This window comes from Python bivittatus, unplaced genomic scaffold (genome assembly GCF_059951505.1).
Source record: "Python bivittatus isolate LINGU-HERP-01145 unplaced genomic scaffold, Pbiv_v1 ctg000810_np1212, whole genome shotgun sequence".
In the NCBI taxonomy this organism is placed as follows: domain Eukaryota; kingdom Metazoa; phylum Chordata; class Lepidosauria; order Squamata; family Pythonidae; genus Python; species Python bivittatus.
In genome coordinates, this window is record NW_028277111.1 from 1,132,719 (window position 1) to 1,157,727 (window position 25,009).

The 25,009-nt window shown below is 45.5% G+C and overlaps 2 protein-coding genes across 23 annotated transcripts; one reads left to right on the forward strand and one right to left on the reverse strand.

Moving 5' to 3' along the window:
* Positions 1–923: 923 nt before the first annotated feature.
* On the reverse strand, positions 924–14,586 carry LOC103053651 (uncharacterized). 7 transcript variants are annotated; one of them, XM_088129544.1, is made up of 7 exons: positions 14,412–14,586; positions 13,685–13,758; positions 12,709–13,451; positions 10,607–10,721; positions 8,191–8,273; positions 7,819–7,948; positions 924–4,000 (listed from the first exon to the last, which is right to left on the reverse strand). In XM_088129544.1, the coding sequence occupies exons 3-7, from the start codon at positions 13,432–13,434 to the stop codon at positions 3,132–3,134; spliced, it is 1,923 nt and encodes a 640-aa protein (XP_087985670.1). In that variant the 5' UTR covers positions 13,435–13,451; positions 13,685–13,758; positions 14,412–14,586; the 3' UTR covers positions 924–3,131. The 7 variants fall into 7 exon arrangements, with proteins under 7 accessions (XP_087985670.1, XP_087985671.1, XP_087985668.1 ...); XM_088129545.1 differs by having other exon boundaries at positions 12,709–13,456; XM_088129542.1 differs by having other exon boundaries at positions 12,709–13,569.
* On the forward strand, positions 13,950–24,344 carry LOC103054049 (zinc finger and SCAN domain-containing protein 31-like). Of its 16 annotated transcripts, none has more exons than XM_088129400.1 (8): positions 13,950–14,092; positions 16,748–17,051; positions 17,813–18,290; positions 18,439–18,565; positions 18,835–18,917; positions 20,139–20,226; positions 20,590–20,716; positions 22,267–22,405. In XM_088129400.1, the coding sequence occupies exons 3-7, from the start codon at positions 17,874–17,876 to the stop codon at positions 20,604–20,606; spliced, it is 732 nt and encodes a 243-aa protein (XP_087985526.1). In that variant the 5' UTR covers positions 13,950–14,092; positions 16,748–17,051; positions 17,813–17,873; the 3' UTR covers positions 20,607–20,716; positions 22,267–22,405. The 16 variants fall into 16 exon arrangements, with proteins under 16 accessions (XP_087985526.1, XP_087985522.1, XP_087985523.1 ...); XM_088129396.1 differs by lacking the exon at positions 20,139–20,226 and adding an exon at positions 21,700–21,803 and having other exon boundaries at positions 22,267–22,404; XM_088129397.1 differs by lacking the exon at positions 20,139–20,226 and adding an exon at positions 21,498–21,803 and having other exon boundaries at positions 22,267–22,302.
* Positions 24,345–25,009: the final 665 nt, after the last annotated feature.

A 25,009-nucleotide genomic window follows, 5' to 3' on the forward strand; every position in this document is an offset into this window, starting at 1 on the left:
ACCAGGAAATCAATTCCACAGGTCTACCACTACTTTTATTGAGACTGGCTATAAGAACAGTATTAGGTATGTTCGCCACCTTGAGTTATATATAAAAAAGGCAGGATTAAAATTTAATCACCACCACCACCACCACCACCACCACCACCACCACGGAAGTCTGATTGTGCTGTACCTCCTCCCTATTCTTACCCTCCAGTGAATTGGGGAGGGGGTCTGCCTGAGCAGCTTCCAAACATTATCTGCCTGCTTTGGAGTTAAAAAATGCTTCAGCCCCCTTTGCCAAGCCAAGGGTTCATGCAAATTTCTGCCAAGGTCCTCTTCCTTACTCTCTACACTAGTGGAGAAATGGCCTAGGGCATTTCCTCAAAAAAGGCTTCAGAGAACCGGGAAGGAGCAAGAGAAATGACTGAAGAACTGGAGCTCCTCCCATTCAAAGAAATGGAGGAATTTGGCATTTTCCCCACATTCCTTAGTGGCCTGTTGGTCCTCATGGAACCTCCTTCTGTACAGGCATATAGACCGGTACACTTTGAAGTTTGAAAGAAATGTGGTTGAGGTGACATTTCATCATATAAATTCTCTCACTGTATATTTCTTTCGTCCTCCGGAAGGGCTGTAAGAAAAAGGGTTCATGCTTGCTTATACAGCCACCATGCCCCAGAACACAGCAATGTTCTGGGGACCAAGGAATGATTTTAATCTCAGGAAAAACAGACCAGAAAAGTCAGTATTATTCTTATTATCATTCTTTGAGGAAATCAGTATCTTATCTTAATAACTTGGAGGGGGACTGGGCACCATTTTCCAGGTGTGGAGATGGCAAAGCATTTGAAATCCATGGGGAATCTCACCAGTGGGAATTGATTTGGGAGAATCCCACCCACAGCATGAACAGACAAAACTGAGGGCTGAAACCAACAGCCTGTTACTCCAGTACATAGTACTTCTTTATTATATACACAAATAGGGATTCATCAATACATCATCCACCAACTTTCCAAGCAAAATTTCAGAAGGACAGCTTGAAGCATTCCTGGACCAGCTCTGAATACAACTCTTTCTGAGCAATATGGAGGATGGCTCTTTGAAGAAGAGTATAAAACTGCTGTGCAGAGCAACAACTGTGGAACTGCTGTTTGCTATTACAACACAACATTTACACCCATGTTTCTCAATCTTGGCAACTTTCAGATGCATGGACTTCAACTCCCAGAATTCCCCAGCCAGCATGTCCACACATCTGAAAGTTGCCAAGGTTGAGAAACACCGATTTACACCAATCCTCTTAAACCAAAGAAAAAAAGCCCTATTAGCGATATTGTTTCATTGACAGTTCTCAACCAAACCCAACCCATTACAGCTGCCCAATTTTTTCTCTATACTTTTGCTGCAGTCTCATAAAAATATAGTGTGTTAAATTGTCCTTTTTTTCTATTTTAATTTAAAGCATTAAATTATTGTTCCTTCTAATATGCAGGTGTATGTACTTGGGTATATGCTTATTTGTATTGCTAAAAACGGATGTATTTATATATTTCATACACTTGCTTTGTTTCTGAAGAAGCTGGCAAATTTGTAATAATGAAATCGAACAGTTACAACTACCAGTTCTATTTTATATTATAAAACTCTAAACAAATTTAAATAAAATCTTTTTAAAATATAAAAGGAACAAAGCCTGCTATAGCCAGAACCAAACTCTTGCATTAAGGATTCATGATGAATTTCTCTTTTTCCATCTCAGAGACGAAGAGTTAAAGAGAATCCGTGCTGAACCACTGAAATGTAGAGAGGTTTCATTAAGGGCTTCCTGAAGCTTAAATCACGGATATGATACAGATAGATTAAAATAAGTAACAATTAAAAGGTGCAATTAAAAAGAAAAAGCGAGAATTAGCTGGTTTGTGTATGAAACAATGCAGAAATGCTAAGAATATTTTTTTAATAAAAAGGACAAATAGAAAAAGTTTGGAAAAGATTTCCAATGGTTTTAGATTAAATATATTTAGCTTTAAACAAGTTGTATGGTTTTGACATTCTTCACTTAATTATTCTGAATGTTAACACTTTGTCACAAAGAGCCTCCCTTTAATGAGAAACAAACTTTCAGTTTTAAAATGTTTGTAAACATTTGTTTACACTTTAAAAAATGAGTATTTACTTTGCTATAGCCAATCCATTCAACCAGCGTTATGAGTTAATTTTTTTACTTAATTTTTAAGTAAAATACTATACTTCAGAATTATTTTCATTTTTATTTTCAATTTTAATTCTTATACCTTCCTACATTCTAGTTAAGGCTTGAAAGCCAAACACAGGGGAATGGATTGTTACTTTTAAGAAGACAAAACGTGAAGGCCAAATTTATGACCTTTGGTTCTTGGTTCTCAGTATGGAAATCTCAATGAGAGAAGACAATTAAGGAGCAGGGAGATCAAAGAAATAATTTAACTTTTTAGTAATCAATATAGAATCTCTTTTAATTTGATCAGTCGTTTTTGGTTAATTACCAGCAAGGTATTTCAGAGGGTGCTAGAAGGTGCCTGAGAAATTGGAGACGTCTTAGGTGTTAAGTTAGGTACCTGGAAGTGAGGCCACTAGGAACCTCACTATTTTCCCAATTTTCTCAACTTTTCTTTATGGTTTTCAACTCTGCCATAAGGAACCTTTTTAAAACATACAGGAGCGTTTCCCTCAACTGAACAGAATGTAAGAATCTTGAACTGTCCGTTGGCGTGGTAGATATTGTTTGTTTCTTCTGTTTGACTGGAATGCTTAACTTAGTTAAACAGAGATGGGCAGGTGGTTTGGGTTTTGTATGCTGCTTCTGCGTTCGCCACTGATTAGGTAATGTAATTTATATTAAAACCCTTCATTTCTGACACGGCAACTGACTCATTTCTTATACCGTAACCTTTTTTTCCTATAGCGTATGGTTTATTTCTCATTGTGTTTTTATTGTTTTCCTACATTTTGCTGACTTTTTTTGTCTATTACTTCAAGTTTCCTCTGCATGTGATTGATTTAATCAGTGAATTAAAATGGGTTATGCCGCTGCCTACCAACATTGCCCCCTTATGTGTGCTCACAGGAGCAACCGAAGATCAAAGGAAGGAAGAAGCCAGTTCTTATTCGTCTGAGCTTACGTTCACACTGGCAGGGGGTCCTGTGGTTTGAAGCATCCCCAAGACCTCCTCTCTGCAGGCCTGATACAGGGAGGGCACGACCTGCCTGCTGAAGGTGGTACAAGATGGGATTTTATAGTTGGGGGCGAGCAACTTCAGGAGGTGCTGGAAACCTGTATCTTCCACCATGCTGAATGGCTGGTCATCCAAAGCCATCATCTGGGCAATAGCACGGGTCACCTCGGACGGCTTTGGACCAGGCTGCCTTTTACCTGATGACTTCTGCTTTGTCCAGCATTGCGGCAACGCGCTCTGCGTCACAACAGGCGCCTTTGACTTACTGCTGGTCGGCAACATGGCTCGCGTTGTGGCGATAGCAGCTAGAACAATGTTGCCGTGGTGCCTCTGAAGATGTTTCAGCAACCCAGACGTTGAAAAATGTTTTGAGTTCTTGCCCCGGCTAACCCGTCTCTTGCAGTGTGTGCAGATGCCGTAGCAAGGGTCCTCGGAATCCAACTCAAAGTGATCCCACACAACGCTGTGCTCTGGACCGTTGCGGGGCTTCTTCAGTGGGGGTGGATTGCTTGGGAGGGCTTCCGGGATCCCATGACCGCCCTCCCTAGGAAGGGAATTTGGAATGGGAGTTCTCTGGTATCTCTTCCAATGAACTTCTGCCAGCTCAATACATTCATTTCCTGTCCCAACTGGTGATCCTCCCTGTGGCTCTCGTGACTCACATCTTCCTTCCAGCTTCTCCCGTTTTACAGGCACATGGTCATAGCTGACTTGTGGCTCCATCCTGCAGGTATCCTGTGTTTCAGCTTCTCCACACTGAGAAATCTCCACCTTGATGTAATTTCCCATTTCATCCCCTGAAGAAACAAAGAGGCACTTTACACATGCTTTGCTAATCATTGTTTACAAGAAGTAAGAATCCTACTTTACCTTCTAGGTTATTTCTCTCTCCACCACATCCATCTTTCTGTTTCTTTGGTCATGTCAAATCTTTTATGCAGGCTAAGTTTTAAAAGTCGTAGTCCTCCAAGCACCCTATTTTTATCTTTCTGTGATCAGGTAATGACTCAAGTTTTTTTAGAAACCTAATAAGATTTTTCTTCAAATTATCTGTGAATTATGGAGTTTCACTTACATTTGTGGAGAAGAAAAGAGGACGCTGTTGAAAACAAGTAAATAGGTAGAGGTGGAAATGACCATTACAAAAAGCGCTAACTTCACTTAACAAATTGTAATTCCCAAACAAGGTTTCTTGCTTTTTTTTTAAAATCCTGTCCCCCCCACGTTCATTCAGTTGTGTTCCATTTCTCTTTCCTTCTCTTCCTACTGTACCTGTGCCTTCTCCTTCCCAAATCTCCATTCTGTTTTTTCCCTCTTTTTTTGCTGCAAGAGAGGAGAGTGCATGCAAGCACTTACATATGAGTCCTTGTCTATTTTTAAGTGATAGATTTGAATATGAGAAAGGATGGTTGGTACATGCAGATGGTTAACCTGGCCTTTAGAAAGGATTTTTTGTCTGTTGTTTACGCTTTTCCCCCTTCCATTTTTTGTTTGGATGGAGGGGTGGGATTGCCTTAAATTCAGGGTTGTTTTCCAAGGGAAAATAACTCCTTAGTAATTATTAAGTGTATCAAATTCAAACATACACCTTGAGATTTAATTTCAAGTTTTTTGGGGGTGGGGGGGGTTCCCTTTGAGTCAGTTTTGATTCCTGGCGCCTGCCTGGACTAGTCCCTGCAGTTTTCTTGGCAAGATTTTGGAAGTGGTTTGCCTTGCCTCCTCCTCCCTGCCCCAAGTCTCCCAGCTGGCTTCACACAGAAGGCAAGACTAAAACTCGCAGTCTTCTGATTTCTAGCCCGGTGCCTTAACCACTACACCAATATCAAGATTACTAAACTAAACACAGCTCTGGGTAACCAAGAATAATATTAAGGCAAGAAAGGCACTGAAAATTAGAATTTCTGATATTAAATAGACTTAACAATCCCTACTATCTAGACAGAAGATGGGGCAAAGGGCTGAAGAACAAAAGGCAGAACGGTGGGTCAGGGTTTTATTCAGTTCCAGTTTAGAGAGTCTCCTCTCTTTAGCAACTAGACCAGCTTTTCTCAACTTTGGCAACTTTAAAATGTGTGGATTCCACACGTCTTAAAGTTGCCAAAGTTGAGAAACACTGGTGAGTGGTCAAAGGCACTGGGAGAAACTGGGAGACTGTGAATTCTAGTCCCGCCTTAGGCACAAAGCCAGCTGGGTGACCTTGGGCCAGTCCTTCTCTCTCAGCCCCGGGAAGCAGGCAATGGCAAGCCACTTCTGAAATCTTGCCAAGAAAACCGCAGGGACTTGGCCAAGGCAGTCACCTGGAGTCAGTACTGACTCAAACACCCCCTGCCACCTCCCAAAAAACAAAGTACCATATAAATAAACACCACCACTCATAAAGCAGCAAGGAATCCAGGCAACGAAACAACCCAGTCCCTCGCCAACTCAAGGGGCCTGGCCAGGGAATTCTGGGAGTTGAAGTCCACACATCTTAAAGTTGCCAAGGCTGAGAAACATTGCACTACACCCAATTGGCTCTTGCTGTGGTTTTTTAGTTTTGTGAAACCATCTGAGTCATTTGGAGTGGGGCAGTAGAAATGGAAGGAAAAGAAAGGAAAGGAAAGGGGAAAGGAAGAAGGGCGGGGAAAGAGAGAAAAGGAAAGGGAAAATAAAAGAAACTGCTCTTTCTGTTCAAATGACTTGGAGGAAAAAAAGAGGAAAACTTCCTTGTCTCTACGCGAGACCCTCATTAACCCATGTTAGTGGAAAATCAGGAAGACAACCCTCTACAGGAAAAATTCTGGATTTGTGTTCACCACCAAATGGCTCAACTTTCCTTGGTTTTGAGGGAGCAACACGCTCTGAAAGCCCCCACAACTCCCTGCCCTGTCTCCTTCTGAAATAGAGAAACCTGGCACCATTCGCAATTACTTGATGTACTGAGGCAAAAACAGCTCAATTGGAGAGACATATGGCACTCCTGCAATTGCCTCCTTTGCGCCAAGGACAGCGTGGTCTTTCCAAAAGAGGACAGGGAAATCCACACAAGCAAGAAAACTGGATAAATCCTGGGCCCGCAATAACTGTCCAACTTCTCTGCTAACAGCTCCCACCCCCCCGGGGAAAGCCAACTCCTCAGTCAAGAATGTAACATCTGAAGGCATTTGGCAAATGGTGCTGAGGTTCCAACCAAACCTCCCATTGACCAGCATTTGCCCAAACCAAGCACTCTACCAGATGGCAGGAACCACGTAGTTGGGCCTGGGGAGAGGAAAATAGAAAAACGGCCACCCTTCGGACTATGCCACATATTTATATATGGTAGAAACGCAAAGACCATGGCTCTCACCATCTTAGCTCCTCAAAACAGGAGGAGTTAGAAGTACACTGGAGAGGAAAAAAGTGGTGGTGAAGGAGCAGCCATCCTTGGACCAGGAGAAGCAGTGTGGCCTTGTGATCCAGACATCCATGGACTATGCACAATTATCTATCTGACCTCTCTATAGAATTCAACGAGCCGTCAGTAACAAGAGAACTGAACTTTCCCATCATATCAGTCACCCACTGAGGAAGATGGGCGGCATACAAATTTATTAATAAATAAATAAATCATATGCACAAGGGAATGTCAATCCTTCTCTATTACTATATGAAGCTTTGAGCACCAAAGGGTGCATTTCCAGAATTCCTATGTCTTTCAGAAATATTCTGAAAACCCGGAGGAGACCATGCCACTCTCCCAACTGGAGGACATTCCTCAGAGCATCATTGATCATACCACAACAATAAGTGAAGGAGACATGGACATCAAGGCAGAACTTCTCTGTCATGTCCACTACACCCTGCTTCTGGAGGCGCATCTCACACCGTTCCTATTATCCTTCCAGAAAGCGGTCAAGGTAGCGTTATTTGAACAGGTATTCAAAATGTAGGCACCTGTTCATTTGACTATTCTTGCAACTACCTTTATTTGTTACCTCTATTGATTTTTGTATTATTAATTACTAGATTGATAACCTGCTTTATTTTGTACAACTCAGGGCGGTGTACATAAAGTACTTGCCTCTTGTTTTCGCAACAGCCACCTTTTGGTAAGATAGCTAGGAGAAGAGAGTGAGGACGACTGGCCCAAAGTCATCCTGCTGGCTTTTTATCTTCTTTTAAGCTGACAAGAGTCTTACCAAGCTGAACAGCACATAAATATGTAAATCAGACAGAATACGTAGGACAGCACTATGAGTCAAGGTTTATCCTGACCTATAATGGAATAAGAAGGGCATGCAGGCAAGATTCATGTTCTTGATAAGGTAGTATTACAGATATTAGAAAGGCAGTTAGTATGAAGGAAGAAAACCAGCAACAGCAACCTCAAGACTCAAGCCATCTAGCATTTTTTTCTCCCATCTGCGTGTTTTAATGGGCTGAAGGCCATTTGTTTTTGGGTGCAAAGAGCAGCTGACACCTCTCATTGTTACTATAACAGACCAGTCTGGTCTCAGGGCCTTTGGTTGTGATCTTGCCTGTTCTTGTCTCCTCACTCCAAAGGAAATCCCACATTTCAATTAACTTTTTCCATTCTAAAAATAGCAGCTTGGATGAACTGGCGTTACCGGAACCAAAAAGAAGCCCTTCTTACCCAAAATATCTGTGTTTGTGTCATCATTTTCCTGCAGGACTTGCCAGAGCATAGTCTGTTGGCCTGGCGGAGTCAGACTCTGCTTGACAATTTGCAAAGACCCTCCAGTTTCCTTGAGATCCCTTGATCCCTGCAAACAGAAAGAGACGACAATTATTTCTTCAGTAAATTTTGTGGCAATATTTTACTTTTCCTTGACGTCTACTGCACACCAAACAAACTAACAGACCTTCTCCTTTCGGATTCTGCAAAAGAAACAGAGTTATAGCAAAGCTGCAGGTTTCCTCAAAACACATTGTTTCTGTTTAAACAAGTCCCCTGATGTCTACAAACTACGATCTTTGTACACAATAGATATAACATGATGTGTACCTCTTTCCCACCAGTCTGGCCCACTTCTTCTCCTTCAGGAGGAAATGGCAAAGGAGAGAGACTTGGGTATTTTGGTCCATTGCCTATAAAGAACAAAAATGATTTCAACAGGGAATTTCAAAATAGAAGTCTTTTACTTTTTTTTTTAATTCCTAAAAAATGTAAAAGAGGGCAGGAGGCGAATTCTATGGAGAAGCAGGTTCTAAATTAATGGCAGGAGGAAAAGTCTCTACTGAAATCTCCAAGAGCTTCTAGGATTCAGGAGGTCCTGTTTCTAAGGAGCTTTTTGTTAACATTCTTTGCTGGGCCTTGTTCATAACTAGCCTCTTCTGATCAGGTAGATGACCAAAACTAACTACCCTAAATTAGCCCCCTTTCATAGAGAGGTAACATTAGTACAGTGGGGCAAAAAAGTATTTAGTCAGCCACCAATCGTGCAAGTTCTCCCACTTAAAAAGATGAGAGAGGCCTGTAATTTTCATCATAGGTATACTTCAACTATGAGAGACAAAATGGGGAAAAAAATCCAGAAAATCACATTGTCTGATTTTTAAAGAATTTATTTGCAAATCATGGTGTAAAATAAGTATTTGGTCACCTACAAACAAGCAAGATGTCTGGCTCTCACAGACCTGTAACTACTTCTTTAAGAGGCTCCTCTGTCCTCCACTCGTTACCTGTAGTAATGGCACCCGTTTGACCTTGTTATCAGTATAAAAGACACCTGTCCACAACCTCAAACAGTCACACTCCAAACTCCACTATGGCCAAGACCAAAGAGCTGTCGAAGGACACCAGAAACAAAATTGTAGACCTGTACCAGGCTGGGAAGACTGAATCTGCAATAGGCAAGCAGCCTGGTGTGAAGAAATCAACTGTGGGAGCAATAATTAGAAAATGGAAGACATACAAGACCACTGATAATCTCCCTCGATCTGGGGCTCCATGCAAGATCTCACCCCGTGGGGTCAAAATGATCACAAGAATGGTGAGCAAAAATCCCAGAACCACACGGGGGGACCTAGTGAATGACCTGCAGAGAGCTGGGACCAAAGTAACAAAGGCTACCATCAGTAACACACTACACCGCCAGGGACTCAAATCCTGCAGTGCCAGACGTGTCCCCCTGCTTAAGCCAGTACATGTCTGGGCCCGTCTGAAGTTTGCTAGAGAGCATTTGGATGATCCAGAAGAGGATTGGGAGAATGTCATATGGTCAGATGAAACCAAAGTAGAACGTTTTGGTCTAAACTCAACTCGTCGTGTTTGGAGGAGAGAGAATGCTGAGTTGCATCCAAAGAACACCATACCTACTGTGAAGCATGGGGGTGGAAACATCATGCTTTGGGGCTGTTTTTCTGCAAAGGGACCAGGACGACTGATCCGTGTAAAGGAAAGAATGAATGGGGCCATGTATCGTGAGATTTTGAGTGAACACCTCCTTCCATCAGCAAGGGCATTGAAGATGAAACGTGGCTGGGTCTTTCAGCATGACAATGTTCCCAAACACACCGCCCGGGCAACAAAGGAGTGGCTTCGTAAGAAGCATTTCAAGGTCCTGGAGTGGCCTAGCCAGTCTCCAGATCTCAACCCCATGGAAAACCTTTGGAGGGAGTTGAAAGTTCGTGTTGCCCAGCGAGAGCCCCAAAACATCACTGCTCTAGAGGAGATCTGCATGGAGGAATGGGCCAAAATACCAGCAACAGTGTGTGAAAACCTTGTGAAGACTTACAGAAAACGTTTGACCTCTGTCATTGCCAACAAAGGATATATAACAAAGTATTGAGATGAACTTTTGATATTGACCAAATACTTATTTTCCACCATGATTTGCAAATAAATTCTTTAAAAATCAGACAATGTGATTTTTCTGGATTTTTTTCCCCATTTTGTCTCTCATAGTTGAGGTATACCTATGATGAAAATTACAGGCCTCTCTCATCTTTTTAAGTGGGAGAACTTGCACAATTGGTGGCTGACTAAATACTTTTTTGCCCCACTGTATATACCAAAAATTAACTGACCAGCTTAGGTGTTGCACAGTTTACCGCAATGATCTTGCACAGACTATTGTTCTGAAAAGTCTTCAGAAAGATGAACTGGGCCAGCTAAAGGACTAAATATTGAGAAGGATTCTGATCATAATGCTTAGATACAGACACGGCTATTGCTAAGATACATCTTTGCCAAATTTTTACACATCTGGCCAGATGCAAGGACAGCACATATGTGCATTCAATTCTTCCAGAACCCAGCTGGTGCAGCTTTCCTGATCCTCGACCATCAAGCTACGTTTCCCAAATTGTCTCCTCACAAGACTGATGAGGTAGAAAGAATCCTGCCCTCCCTATTCAGCCAAAAAGCAAACCCACAAAAGGAAAGGTAGAAGAAAATTTAAGGGTCCATGAATTCTCACCCAGCAAGTTGGCATCCACATTCGGATCGGTTTCACCGTAGACTGGTCCCTTCACGGCATTCAGGGGCTCTTTCTCTGCAACTAGGAAATCCACAGGCTTTTCCTTTAAACGCCCCTGAAGCAGTAAGCATAATCTCAAAATGGAATGAAGGAGCTTGGAAGCTAAATACTATTCTGATTTTTCCACCAAGGAAGAGTCCCAGCAGTTCTTTGTTCTCTTGAGGTTCTTCAAAGGTCAGTTAGCTAAATCAGTAGAGTGGCCAACCTCAGCATTAACACACTTCTTAGATATGTTTGCTGTGATCTACAGCACACTCATCACCACTGCGTTATTGCCCTTGGACTGGAGTTATAGTCATCATTGAAAATGTGGTTTAGGGTGAAAAATCTTTCCGCTTTGGAGCATTTGGTCTTACCAGATTGTATGGAACTAGTGAATTAGATTTGTTCAACAAACCAGTTACATAACAGAAAAGCTACATCCAACCATTTATACCCACCAACTCCGCTCAGAATTCAAAGGAGCAACCTTAACCTACATTGCAAGGTTAAGCCAACAAGTTCCTTCAAAACATTTGATACGCTGAAAACTGTTAGAGAGATTATTAAAGACCTATGGGTTAAAAATGGTTGCTAATGATATATTTAATAGAGCTCATCATTGTAGGCTACTTTGGGAAGAAATGGCACTAGCTGGTTCTTTTCTGCACAAATCGGGGAAATCTGTAACAGAACATTATAAATATTTTTACTTAATTATCAGTTTGTACGCTGCATCAAACGGCAGAGTAACTCCAGGTGCTTATACATTAGGATTTAAAGAGCAGCAAAAAATAAAGGAAGGAAAAGTCAAAGAAGAATGAAACAAGCAACGTGTTTCAGAAATGATAACCATCTTGATCACAGTATAAAAAAATGAAGAGACTAATACGGAGGGAAGGAATAACATATCTTCTCTGTCCAAGCACCTGTTTTGTGAAACAGCATCTCTCTAGAGCAGTGTTTCTCAGCCTTGGCAGCTTGAAAATGTGTGGACTTCAACTGCTGGCTGAGGAATTCTGTGAGTTGGAGTCCACACATCTTCAAGCTGCCAAGGTTGAGCAACACTGCTCTAGAGATCCAGATGGCCCTGCTTGTCTTTCATAAGGCTTGAAAGACATGGCTGTTCCCGCCCAGGCATTTGGGCCACAGAACACGCTCTGCTAGTTAATTGGTTTTTCTTGGTTTTTTTCTGTAATTGGAACGGTTTCTGTGACCTCAGACACTTGTTACAGTATATGGATCACTGATTTTTCTTGTTGGTTTTAATCCTTGTACAGAGCTTGGAGTCATTGCTATGAGATGGGGAGCCATATGAATCGCTTAAACAAATAAATGACTGCACCTTACCCCAGGGCATGCTAAAAAAGCTAGATTTTTACAGCTTTGTGAAAGCTCAGCAGGATCAGGAACATCTGGACCAGATGAGGAACGCTGTTCCACACAGCTGGCCCAGCTATAAAGGGAACACATCTCCAAAGTCCCATAAAATGACAATGCTTTACAGCTGGGATCAGGAGCACCTGAACTCTACCAGGTCTAATGCTTGGGCAGAAATTATAGGAGAAAAGCAGATAGGTAATCAGCTCCTTGTATCAATTAACAGTTTAAATATAAAAATACCTGAGCCACTTTACTACTGTTAATAGTAACAATAACAATGATGGTACAAAGTTAGACATTATTTTTATCTCTTTTTTATATGCAACTCAAGGCTGTGAACATACCTAATAATCCTGCCTTCTATTTTCCCCACAACAACAGCCCTGTGAGGTCAGTTGGGCTGAGAGAGAGTGACTGGCCCAAAGTCCCCCAGCCAGCTTTCATGCCTAAGGCAGGCCTAGAAATCAGAGTCTCCTGGTTCCTAGGCCAGCACCTTAAACACTACTGCACACCAAACTGCCTCTCCAGACATTGTGGATGCATTCTGGTGGGCTATGACCTTAAAAAAACAAGCTGAATTTCACCACTGTAAGTTAGTTTTCAATTAATAACTGAGGGTTATTCAACACCAGCATTGCACAACCTGTTAGGAACTTGAGGATTTGGATAGTAAAACCCACCTGAGATGCCCTTGATTTGGCCTCCTGTTGACTCATCAGGAAGTCCTCCACCAGGGCCACCGCTTGGGAACATGTATCCGGCCTTCGGGCTTGGATCCAACTCCGGAGCTCCGGTGGGAGGCTGGCCAGGAATTGCTCCAGGATCAGCAGCTCCAGGATCTGCTCCTTAGTGCGTCTCTCCGGTCTCAACCACTGGCAGCAAAGCTCCTGGAGTTGGCTGTGGATCCGCCGGGGATCTTCTACCTCTTGGCAGCAGAACTGCCGAAAGTGCTGCCGCTGCAGCTCTGTTCTCAGGGCTTCCCCTCGCAAGATGGCAGCCTTCACTTTCTCATAGTTTTCCTGGTCTCGGGCTTCCAGACTTCTGAAGGCCGCTTCCGCTTCTCCGCTCAGGGCTGGCAGGAGGTGGGCTGCCCACCGTTCCCGAGGCCATCGGCAAGCTTTGGCCACCTGCTCGAAGGAGGCCAGAAACGCCTTGGTGTCTTCCCAGGGAGAAGCCTCTGGCATCGCAGAATTTCCCCTTCCTGTTAAAATGGGCTGCAGAGATTTCAGGAACTGCTGTAGCTGGGCTTCCCAGCGCTCCTGCATCCCCCGACAGGACTCCCTTCTGCTCTTTTGCGACGTTCCCCATCCCAGGCGCTCCGTCTTATGTTGGCGCTGCACTGCACTGATGGGTTTTTCCGCTCCTTCCACTTCCCGTTCTGTCCCAGCAGACCTTGGCTCATTCATTGCTTTCTCTGCTGATTCTACCCTTCCAAATTCAAAATTAAACATTTTCAGGTCACATTATATGTAAAAGGCCTAAAAGGGTTTACAATTGTAATTATGGAGTGCTCCTGACGTTTGCTATTCAGATGTCACAGCCTATTTTTCAAGACGTGAAGGAAGAAAAAGGGAATTATTTTAGAAAAAGTTTAAAAAGATTTAAAATCCTGCCATTAAATGGTTATTTTTGAGGAAGGGAGGCTGCAGGACTCACCAATGATGGAGAAAGTCCTGGGGTCAAATCTTGGCGCCACGGAGGCGGGGGGCTTCAGTCAAGCCACTTTTCCCCTGCAAAAGCCAAGAACACCTGGACTGACGGTGCACGCAGTTACTCATTGGAGCGACCGAACAGGTGCCCGCCTCGCCCCAGGGACTCCAGGCACAGGAAGCGCAACGACCCCATTTCGGGCGGAGCTCCTCCCGTCCCCGCGGAGGCCCTTCGCTCCGGCCAACCCGGATACTGATTCCTGCCCGGCTAAGCGGGGAGGATGTGCCGCCGCAGCGCCCCGACGGGCCATCCGAGGGAGAGGCGCCGCCTGCCGAACCGCTGCCTGGCCGGGCCCCCGAGGCGAGGCCGGGACGGGCCGCTCCACTCCACTCCACTCCACTCCAAGCCCCGCAGGTGGGCGGGCGGACGGGCCGGGCCCTCAGCAACCCCCGCGGCGCCGGAGCCAAGGCGGCCCGCGGCCTCTTCCTGACAGGCGCGCCGGCACTTCGAGGACCCCGAGGGGGAAGGAAGCGGCCCGCGCCGGGGGCTCCGCAGCCGCCGCTCCGCCAGGCCCGGCCGCGCCCGGGGGGGGAGCGGAGCGGGGCGAGGGGGTCCCGCCCCCGCCTCCTCCCGGGTCCGGCCGCCCACCCCCAGGCCCCGCGCGCGCGCCCGCCGCGCGCGCCCCCGCCCCCGCGAACGCCCACGTGGTGCTCCTGCCGCGCGAGCCCCGTACCGGAAGCGCCGCCAGGCCGCGGGACCCCCGGCCGCGGAGGGGGGAGGGAGGGGCGAGGGAGCGAGGGCGGGAGGCCCTGCTGCTCCTGCTGCTGCTGCGCTGCTCCGGCCGCCGCGGGTCCGCCGCCGCCGCCGCCTCCTTTGTTCCTGCGGGGCCGGAGGGCGGAGCGGCGGCGGGCGCGGCTCCGCACGGCCGCCCCCTCCCGGCCGCCGCCTTCGTGGCAGCTCCGCCCTTCCCGAGGAGAAGCTGGGCCGGGAGGGCGCGCAGGATGGGAGGCCACCCGGAAATCCCGGGGCCGCGCCGGGGGAGGGGAAGCGGCGCGGCGGGAGTCGAGGGGCCTCTCCGCGATTCGGGGGCGGCCGCTGTCTTCCCGAGGCCTTGGGCCGCCGGAGCCCCGTTCCCGCCCGCTCTGGCCGCCGAGGCTGCCCCTCCGGGCCTCCCCTCGGGGCAGCAGGGGCCCGGCACGCGCAGGGGCCCGAAGAAGGCGGGCCCGGCCTCCGTCGCGCTGCCCCTCGCGGCCTCGCCCGCCCCTCGCCTCTGGGTCGCTGGAGCAGCAGCAGCAGCAGCAGCAGCAGCAGCAGCAGCAGCTCCCTCCTTGCCACGTTTCTGCCTCTCGAGAAGCCTCTTCGGCCCCGTTGCGAGCGGGTGGACAGCAACGAGTTGCCTGCAGCCAACCTGTGGAAACCTCTTGGTGGTCTTCTAATAATGGCATTAATTTCTCTGGGGGTTTTCATGAATTGGATTTGTGTTTGAAGGTCAATACAACCTGACAACCAATGATGGCCTCCTCCAGTTTTATCTCTGCAACAGCATGGGGAGGTAGGATGGCCTGAACAAGAGAAACAAGCCAAAATGTTACCAGCCATCTTTTCATGGTGCCCATTCAGTGAACTCAGCAAATGGTCCTTTTCTACACTCCTTGCTGAAACCAGCCACAGTGGTTGAACATAGTCAGAGTCTGACCTCAAGTCATGTAGTGAGTGTCTGTAACTAAGTTTGGACATGAATCTGAGCCTCGCACTTGCTCTACACCCTTGGACTGTTTTTTACATCAACATGTCTTAAGGTGTGGTCGTAGGACCCCTGGGGGTCCCCCACAACTCTCAAGCGCCTGCGAAATCAAAATTATTTGCCAGTCTGTGTTGAAAAATCATACAACATTAGAATCCCATCAAACAATCATGAGAAGCGATAGCAGTGGCGAATGCGTCAAATGTAATTTTTTATATGGTAAATATGGTAAATATTGATATAACCCATACAAACGAAAGCTCTTTTGGGGTCCTCCATAATTTTCAAAAATGGGAAGGGCTCCTGAGAGGAAAAAAGTTTAAGAAACGTTGTAGATGGTTGGTTAGTTAATTATGTGCCATCAACTTGGCACATAATGGGGCTCTTCTTAAGTAGGGCACTTCCATTTTTTATTTGTTAGAGGTCAATTTCGCATGTCTTTCAGAAACTCAAGGCAGGGTAGATACTCAATACAGGGTAGAAACTCAAGGCAGGGTAAAATTTGTATGCCGGCCTATCGGAGACATAGCATTCCCTTCTCCAATTCCCACCATAACAACTCTGTGGGGTTTGGCTGAGAAAGAACTGCCCCAGAGTTAAGTCGGGGAGCTCCCAGGGATGAGGGGGACACGAAGCTGGGCCTAATCCAGTACCTTCACTGCACTTCACTGAAATTGAAGTGGCTCTCTTGCATACTGCTGGAAGCTCTATGAAAGACATGGGGTTAAATTTTAAGTAATTAAAGCATGCTTGAAATATCAAGAACAGTGTTTCTCAACCTTGGCGATTTGGAAATGTGTGGACTTCAATTCCCGTAATTCCCCAGCCAGCATGGTTGGCTAGGGAATTCTGGGAGTTGAAGTCCACACATCTTCAAGCTCCCAAAGTTGAGAAACACTGATATAGGGAAATCAGGAAACGATGGGTCTTAATGCGTATATTGCTCCCTCGTTCAGAAGTGAGGGTAGAAGGTTTACACTGCACCAGGGAATAATTGTGTAAGGTCATTTAGTCCAACCCCAGACTCTTTAGTTACTTCCAATTCTACTGACCATGAATTGAGAGCAAACTTGAGTGGGGAGTTTCAGGCATTATTTATCTGATGGCCCTTCTTTCTCACACAACAGCCCAAAGAGGTAAATTTTTAGCTTTGAGAGACGGTATCTCTCTAACAGCCACAGAAAAGACATTTTTTTTCCAACTACACTGAGATCTGGACCTGCAATCCTCTGTTCAGCTACTTGGGAGTAAGCCCCACTGAGCTTCTAAGTTACTTCTAAGTAGATTTGCATTAACCTATTTTTTTCCTTTCCTTTCCCGGCTAGCTTACTGCACCTTGTGGGAAGATGTCCCTTGAAAGAGCAGGAGAAAAATAATTATACAAATGAGACCAACATACACTGCCTGGTGCCATGCCCGGAGTTTATTCGGGGCTGCCTAGACAGCCAGAGGCATGCCCAGCTAATTAGACTCTAAAGAGTTAAAATCAGCTGAACGCCCTTCCTGGACAAGTGGGGGGATCCTGTTCCCACTGCAAAGGACCCTCTCCACCAAGCCCGTACAGATACCCTCCCTGCAAGGGGACTTCTTATCTCTAGGGCTGTGACAGAGCCTCCCTCTGGGGATCCGGTGAGTCGCCCCCCCCAACTGGGGCAAAGACTCATGGAGGGAGGGTGGGTGGGAAGACCTGGGGGGGGGGTTATTGCCTGCTCAGCCCCTGGTCTCGGGGAAGAAGAAGGGGGGCCTCTGAGAAATGCAGTCAGGAGCCCCTCTTCCATGTTTTGCTTTTTTGCGAAACGGGGAAACCTTTTGTGGTGCAGGGAGACAGTGGGAACTAGCTTTGATTCAAGTGCACCCTTGATTACGTTCCCCCACCTTGGTTTGCTCCGTCCCACGTTCACGGCCAGATCTTGGCAATGTCAGACCTGCTGTTTGCATTCTGGCCTGATGGGCCCCAAGCTGAGGGAGGGGTTCTATGATTAGGTAAAGCGGATATTTTTAGTTGATTCCCTGCCTTCTGGTGAGTTTCCGTCAGGAAAGAAAATAGGGGGGAAAAGGGGGGGGTCTTCTTCCTCCCTGTCTGGGGATTGCAAGTGAATCTTGCAGCTCCCTTTTAGATAGTTCAAAATGAAACTCCCATTTAGCGAGGCAACATGTTTCATAAAATTGGATGGTGTTTTTAAAAATGATTTAATTTGAAATGAAAGCATATTTATTTTAGGAAAAAAATATGCATTATGCATATTTAATGTGATTATCATACGGATGATTTACCATGATCTGACTTTATAGGTAAATAAAAGTCCTGGCTTCCAGTTTTCAATCTGTCTGTGCAAGAACAATATTTTGGCTTTGTAGAGGTTGCATACTGATTCAGCTTTAACCCTCAGATAGAAATTGACAGAAGGGAGAGAAGAATCTCTTTTGGCTGCATTGGAGCAGAGATCAAGGATGGGTGTAGAAGCCTTGGCCAGCCCTGAAACAGGAAGAGGACCGAGCATCCCCTGGATGGAGGGCAAAGGGGCATTCTGGGAAAGAGCAGAGCAGAAGATCTTGAAGGAGGACCTGGCTGGTTCAGAGACTCCTTGCTGGCGTTTCAGAAGCTTCCGCTACCAGGAGGTGGAAGGTCCCCGAGAGGTTTGCAGCCACCTCCACCATCTTTCCCGCCAATGGCTGCAGCCGGAGCGACACACCAAGAGCCAGATGCTGGACCTGGTGATCCTGGAGCAGCTGTTGGCCATCCTGCCGGTGGAGATGTCCAGCTGGGTGCGGGAGTGCGGAGCAGAGAGCAGCTCCCAGGCGGTGGCCCTGGCTGAAGGCTTCCTACTGGGTCAGTTGGAGCAGAAGAAGCTGGAGGAGCAGCAGCAGGTGAGGGCCTGTTGTCCTGGTGGCTCTGAGGGGGGACCTCCTAAAAGTCTTGGCCAGGGTCTTCTGGGCCATTCAGGGGGGAATCATCCTGTTTTTTTCTTTGATCTTACTGCTGATTCCAAGTGTTCGATCCTTGCTGCCGTTTCAGAGAAATCACCTCTTTGCAGAAAAGGGCCCTGCCTTGCCAGCCCCGGAGGGGGCTCCGTTGGCCTCCAGACAGAGCCCCCTAAGAAGGAGCGTCCTGGCAGAGGGAGGGAGAGGGTCACCCTGGGAGGGTAAGTCTAATGGGGATCTTGGTCTCCCTCCACCTGGAAGCCTTGGGCTGAGTCCTGGAGGAAAGGCTTGATTCCCTGTTTCCCACCTCAGACCCTTGGGCTCTGAGAATCCTCCTCCAAAAGTCATCCTCTGATCTTCTGAGGGCTGCCTGCCTGCCGGCCTGCCGGCCTCCCTGCCTGCCTTCCTCTCACCCATCCTGGGAATTCCTCCCCTCTCCTTTGGCAGGAGCATGTGCTGTGGGCTTCCACCAGCTTTGTTCTTTTCTCAGAAGGTGGAACCAGGCCGGGAATCAGTACTCCATCATGGCTTCTTCCTTGTGGCAGAGGGGGAACAGCTGCTGGAGCAGTTCAGGTATGGGGAAGGGTCTCCGGGAAGGTGAGAGGCAGGAGCAGTGCCCCCTCACTCACTCTTCTGGATCCTCCTTCTCTTGGGTCAGAGCAAAGGCCCTTCTAATTCACTCCACTGTGGCAACCGGATGGCTCTTGGGAAGCCCCCAGTAGGTGATGAGAACAGCCACTTCCTCTTGGTCCTTCCCCAATGTTCTCAGGATGCCCAGAAGGACTGTAAGCCCCTGTTCCATTATATCTCTGCTTATTGCATTTGCTAGATTGATATCTTGCCTTTCTTCTATAAGTCCAAAGCAGCTCACATGGGCTTTCTGTTTATCTTATTTGAAAAACAACAACCCTGTGAGGTGGTCAGACTGGCCCACAGATTATGGTCATTTTGAACCTGGGTCTCCTCATCCTTTTCCAATGCTTTAACCACTATACCTATAACTTTCTGTCAGTATGATCTTACAACAGTGGACCAGGCTACCCATGGGGATTGCACATTCTCCATCTCTGGAGGTTTTGAAGAAGAAGCTGGACAGCCACCTTCCAAGAATGGTTTAATTGGTTTCCCTGCACATTGCAGAGGTTGGGCAGATGATCTGTATGAACCCTTCCCACCCTACAATTCTATCATTCCATACTCAGCTGTGTATCTCAATCCTGGGCTGACCAGAGATGTGATTGAGGGGCTATCCCAGTTACTGCAGGCTCTGAGGGCCTGAATCGGGAGGAACATTTTCTTTCCGTTCAGCCCCAATCCTGGGAAGGCAGAATAGCTTTGGATTTGGAAATCAACTATGGACAGGGACAATCCATCCTTGGTTCTGAATGGGGTCGCTCCCCTACCAAACTGGTTCATAATGTGGGCATCCTCCTGGACTCATAGTTCCTGCTTGAGAAGCAGGTGGCAGAGGTGGCCAGAAGGGGCTTTGCAAAGCTCCATCACAGCCATTCCTGGAGCTGGAAGGCCCACTCACAGGACATCAGTCACCTCCACTTGGACTGCTGCAATGCGCTTTGCATGGGCTGGCCCTGAAAGAATATCTGGAACTTGCAGCTGTTCCAGAGCAGCAGCACAAGTAGTTATGGGCATACCTGTGTTCACCCACGTCACTCCTCTACTTCAACAGCAACACTTGTTAGCAGTGGGTTTGGGGTCCAGTTATAGGTGCTGGTTGTCACCTTGGAAGACCCCCGTGTCCCAGAACCTGAGATATTTTGGACTGCCTCCTCCCAGGAGAATCTGCCTATCCAAGAAGATCTGGAAGGAAGGGTTTCCTTTGTCTCTGTACTTGGAAGGATTGTTGCCATCAAGGACCACAGAGGCAAGACATTCCCATTCCTCCCCTGCCTTATTAATTAATTAATTAATTATTAAATTTGTATGCCGCCCATCTCCCCCAGCGGGTGACTGTGGGTGCCTCACAGTTAGAGTAAAACCCAAAAACAGTTAAAAAATAAATACCCACATTAATTACTTAAAAAGTCAAGCTATATAAAACAAACCCTATACATCTTTGTGGAATAGCAGTCCTCCAGGATTTAGTCAATCTCTTTTGATTAAATGGATCAGTCAGAGTTTGGGTAACTAACCCTCATGCAGAGTTTAGTTTGGATTCCTGCAGGGAGCAGGGGAGGAGGTTGAGCAAGACCCCCAATTCCAATAGTGCAATTCCCATTTCATCCAGGATTTGCTGGCTTTTGAAGAAATTGCTGTTTCCTTCATGGAAGAGGAGTGGGAGCTCTTGGATCATGACCAAAGAGCATTACACAGCCAAATCATGGAAGAGTTTTATGGGACTATAGCCTGCCTTGGTAAGGTTCCTTTTATTATGAGTGGATTATACTAGATCAGAATAATAAGTATTTCATTTTCTGACTGTTCCCTGAATCATGTATTCATCTGACATATTTTCCCCCTTAGCCTCTGAGGCTGGACCTTAAAAAGTGGCATGTACAATTAAATTATGTTATATTGAAATAGACTACAATAAAGAGATCATTATTCACTATCAGAAGACAGCAGCTTAAAGAAACAGGGCTCAGAGTTTTCCATAAAGCATGAGAGCACAGAGGGTCAACATTTAGCAGTGTAAAAAGATATGAGAGAACCACAGTCCAGAACAGGTGGGACGTTAAGACCTCTTTGGAATCCAGAGTCTTAACTGCCCAGAGTCACTGGGAGGCGGGCAGTGAAGAAGGAGGAGGGGAAGGGGGGGGAAGGAGGAGGAAGAGGAGGTCCTGCACTGATGGGGTGGGGTGGGGCTCAGCATGGGGCTCAGGGAGCCTCAGGGATTGGAGGAACATGTCCAATGACAGGTGTGGAATTACAGCCAGCAGAACTCTTAATGGGTGCCTGTGGAGTGCACCCCTTTCTGTCTTATTGGTGTTGATCACTCTTTCCATGGGTGGATTGAGTGGGAAGAGGCTTCAATCTGGAATCCCTTCCAGCTGTACAGACCAAGTTGATGACTGTCAAGAAAAGTTCTTTCTTTGCTGACATCAGTGTTCAGTACTAAAATTGTTCTGGTTCGGCCAGTTGGTGATCTAGAGTGGGGAACTGGCAGGGAAAACACCTCTCTCTCCATTTTGCTAGGCCTGTAAGCATCTTTAGATACCCTTGATGATGGTTACCTCCTGGATTGCTTAAAGGAGATGCACATAAGGTATATTTTATTGCTGATTCATGCTAATCTGCTAGGGTACGTATTTTGTGGGTGTTCCTCAACCCAACTTTTTAACTTGATGCACAGGCCACTGCTGTGGCACAGGTGACGTTCTTTCAAATTTGGCTGCAGCACCACCTGAGGCCATTTCTGGAGCATGCTGACCCGACCTCTTGATTTGATAATAGTGCCACTATCTACATAAGGTTCCCCATGAAGTCCCTTCAGAAGCTCAGGTTAGTCCAAAATATGACACACAGTGTAGATTACTGCAGGATTTTCACATCTAGCATCAGTGTTCCTTCTTTCTGTCCTGCTTTTCAGTTTTTTTCTGGTGGGAATTCTAGGCTCAGGCCATGACCTTGAAAGTGCTCAGTGGCTTGGGATCAATTATTTCAAAGGCCACCTGTCAAGCTGAAAGGACACACAGAGCTGTCTCCTTTGTTCTGTCCTCCTCTGAACCCAGCCTTGTATCCAGAAAGAAGGGGTTGATTTTGTAGTGGTTCTCATATGATTCATTAATGTTTTAAATATACAGTATATGTTTTATTTATTAATCATATGTTTTATGTTGATTCTGTTTCATTCCTGTCTTTTAAGTTAATCATATTGCCTGATTATTAAGTAGAGAAGTAGAAAATAATTTCAAGTGAGCAAAGAAATAAATAGTAAAACATAGTTCAAATTCTACTCTTGCAGGTGAAGACCAAGAAAGTCAGGTCAAGATGGAGAATTCTCCAGGTAGAGAAGATGACCTGGATTATATACGTAGGACAATCCAGCCAATAAGCAACGTGAAGATATCAGAGATCAAGGAGGAAACAGATGAATCCAAAGAGCAATGGGGGGATGGGCTGCTTGGGATAAAGGCTGAAAATATTGAATTTGCAGAAAATCTTACAGCTGTGACCATTGAGCCATTTCAAGCAGATTCAGAGGGGGAAATGCCCTTGTTCTCCAAGTATGATAGAAGGTATAATTACAGATTAGAGCTTGATGTGACAGATTTTAGCAAGGATTGTACTCAGTCTTTCATACCAGAAGAGAACCTACACCAAAATGTGTATATCAATGAAAAGGAGAAAATCATAATAGGGGAGAGAAAGAATGTGTTCTCTGTGAAGAGAAAAGGAGATAATTTGAACCAATATTTGAATTACCATCCTAACCCTAACCCAGAAGAGAAACCATATAGGAAGGGTATTAGTTATTCCAGTGAAGACATTCGAAATGAAAGACCATACCAGTGTTTCCACTGTGGGAATTGCTTTACTCAGTTAGAGTGTTTAAAGAGGCATCAAAGAAGTCATAGAGCAGACAAACCATGTAAGTGCTCTGAGTGCAAGAAAAGTTTTCATTCAAGTCAGTCTTTGAAGATCCACCAGATAATTCATTCTGGAGAGAAACCACATAAATGCCTGCAGTGTGGGAAATGCTTCAGTCGCAGAGGAATCTTGAAGATCCATCATAGAATTCATACTGGTGAGAAACCATACAAATGTCCTCTTTGTGGAAAATGTTACAGTGATAAAGGAAGCTTGATAAACCATCAGAGAATTCATACTGGAGAAAAACCATACAAATGTTCTCAGTGTGGAAAATGCTTTAGGCAGAAATCAGTTTTAAATACTCATCGCAAGTTTCATACTGGAGAAAAACCACACAAATGTCCTCAGTGTGGAAAATGCTTTAGCCTCCCAGCAGGTTTGAGGCGACATCAGACTATTCATACTGGAGAGAAACCATACAAATGTTCTCTTTGTGGAAAATGCTACAGTGAGAAAAGGAATTTCATTAACCATCAAAGGGTTCACACTGGAGAGAAACCATATGAATGTCCACAGTGTGGAAAATGCTTCAGTCAAAAGCGTATTCTGAACAAACACCAGATAATTCACCTTGATGGGGAACCATACAAATGTTTGCAGTGTGGCAAAAGCTTCAATGAGAGAGGTGCCCTTAATAAACATCAAATCATCCATACTGGAGAGAAACCATTTGAATGTCCTCAGTGTGGGATATGCTTCAGTCGGAAAGAAACTTTGAAGATCCACCAGAGAATTCATACTGGAGAGAAACCGTATGGATGTTCTCAGTGTGGGAAATGCTTTAGGATGAAGACAACTTTAAATGCCCATCAAAAATCTCATACCGGAGAGAAACCACATAAATGTCCACAGTGTGGGAAATGCTTTACTCTCCCAGGAGGTTTGAGAAGACATCTGAAAATCCATTCTGGTGAGAAACCATACAAATGTTCTCTTTGTGGGAAATGCTACAGTGATAAAAGAAATTTGATGAACCATCAAAGAATTCATACTGGAGAGAAACCATATGAATGTTCGCAGTGTGGGAAGCGCTTCAGTCAGAAGTACAATCTGAAGAGTCACCAAATAAATCATCTTGGTGGGGAACCATATAAATGTTCGCAATGTGGGAAATGCTTTAGTTTCCCAGGAGGTCTGAGAAGGCATCTGACTATTCATAGTGGAGAGAAACCATATAAATGTTCTCAATGTGGGAAGTGCTTCAGAGAGAAAGATAGTGTAAATAGACATCAGACAGTTCATACCGCAGAGAAACCCTATAAATGTTCTCTTTGTGGAAAATGTTATAGTCAGAAAAGAAGTCTGATGAATCATCAAAGAATTCATATTGGAGAAAAACCATACGAATGCTCTTAGTTAGAGAAACACTTTAGGGAGACTGCAGCTTTGGACACTGATCACTCATCCCCCTTTGCCCGTTATCCCTATTTGAAAATAAAAATGGTTAATTCTGAATCTTGGGTTTGATTGTATACTTTCTGCAAATACTAGCTAGATTTGGAAAACAAGCATTTCTCTGATGTTTGAGAGTGAACCGAGGATAATCTCTTGTCTTACTTGATAGAAAATGTGTATGAAAATAATACAGTGGGAGAAACTCAGAAAGTGGAAGAAGTACTGAAAGTTAAATAATAATGTTAACATCTTGCTTACCTACATTTACAATACAGGGACTATTACAAAGACGAAGCAACCTCAAGGTATTGCTGAGATGCAGATCCTAAAAGATGCGGCCATGCGGCCAGTTGTGAGAGATGCTGTACATTTGGTTTGGCCACGCGCAGCCCCTCACTTTCTGGCCCAACACGAACATCCATGCACAACCAAGAAACCTAGATTCGCATGGAGTCTTATAAGTCACACATCTTTAATGGAAAGGGAGTTTGTTTACAGTATAGTGGGTAGCGGATATATATACTTCAGCACCTCATTTATCATTAAGTATGTTAAAGCGAGGCCTCCACTCCACTTTCTAGCTACCAAAGGAGATACTAGGACCCATTTGCTTGGTAAGGAAGGAATGTACACATGTTTTGGCCTTACGGTATTTTACAACCCCCATTCCCATACTCATGAAAACTTAAGCAGTGCCCTGCTGGATCGGATCCCTGGCC

Excerpts from the sequence above, each read along its gene's own strand:
- LOC103053651 (XM_088129542.1), bottom strand. The coding sequence starts at position 13,479 with ATGTTTAATTTTGAATTTGGAAGGGTAGAATCAGCAGAGAAAGCAATG. Across the intron at positions 10,722-12,708 it reads CCAAATCAAGGGCATCTCAG|GGGCGTTTAAAGGAAAAGCC; the intron begins GTGGGTTTTACT and ends TTACTGCTTCAG. Across the intron at positions 7,949-8,190 it reads GCCAGACTGGTGGGAAAGAG|GGATCAAGGGATCTCAAGGA; the intron begins GTACACATCATG and ends TTCTGTTTGCAG.
- LOC103054049 (XM_088129388.1), top strand. The coding sequence starts at position 17,874 with ATGGGTGTAGAAGCCTTGGCCAGCCCTGAAACAGGAAGAGGACCGAGC. Across the intron at positions 18,291-18,438 it reads AGCTGGAGGAGCAGCAGCAG|AGAAATCACCTCTTTGCAGA; the intron begins GTGAGGGCCTGT and ends CTGCCGTTTCAG. Across the intron at positions 18,566-18,834 it reads GAGAGGGTCACCCTGGGAGG|AAGGTGGAACCAGGCCGGGA; the intron begins GTAAGTCTAATG and ends TTCTTTTCTCAG.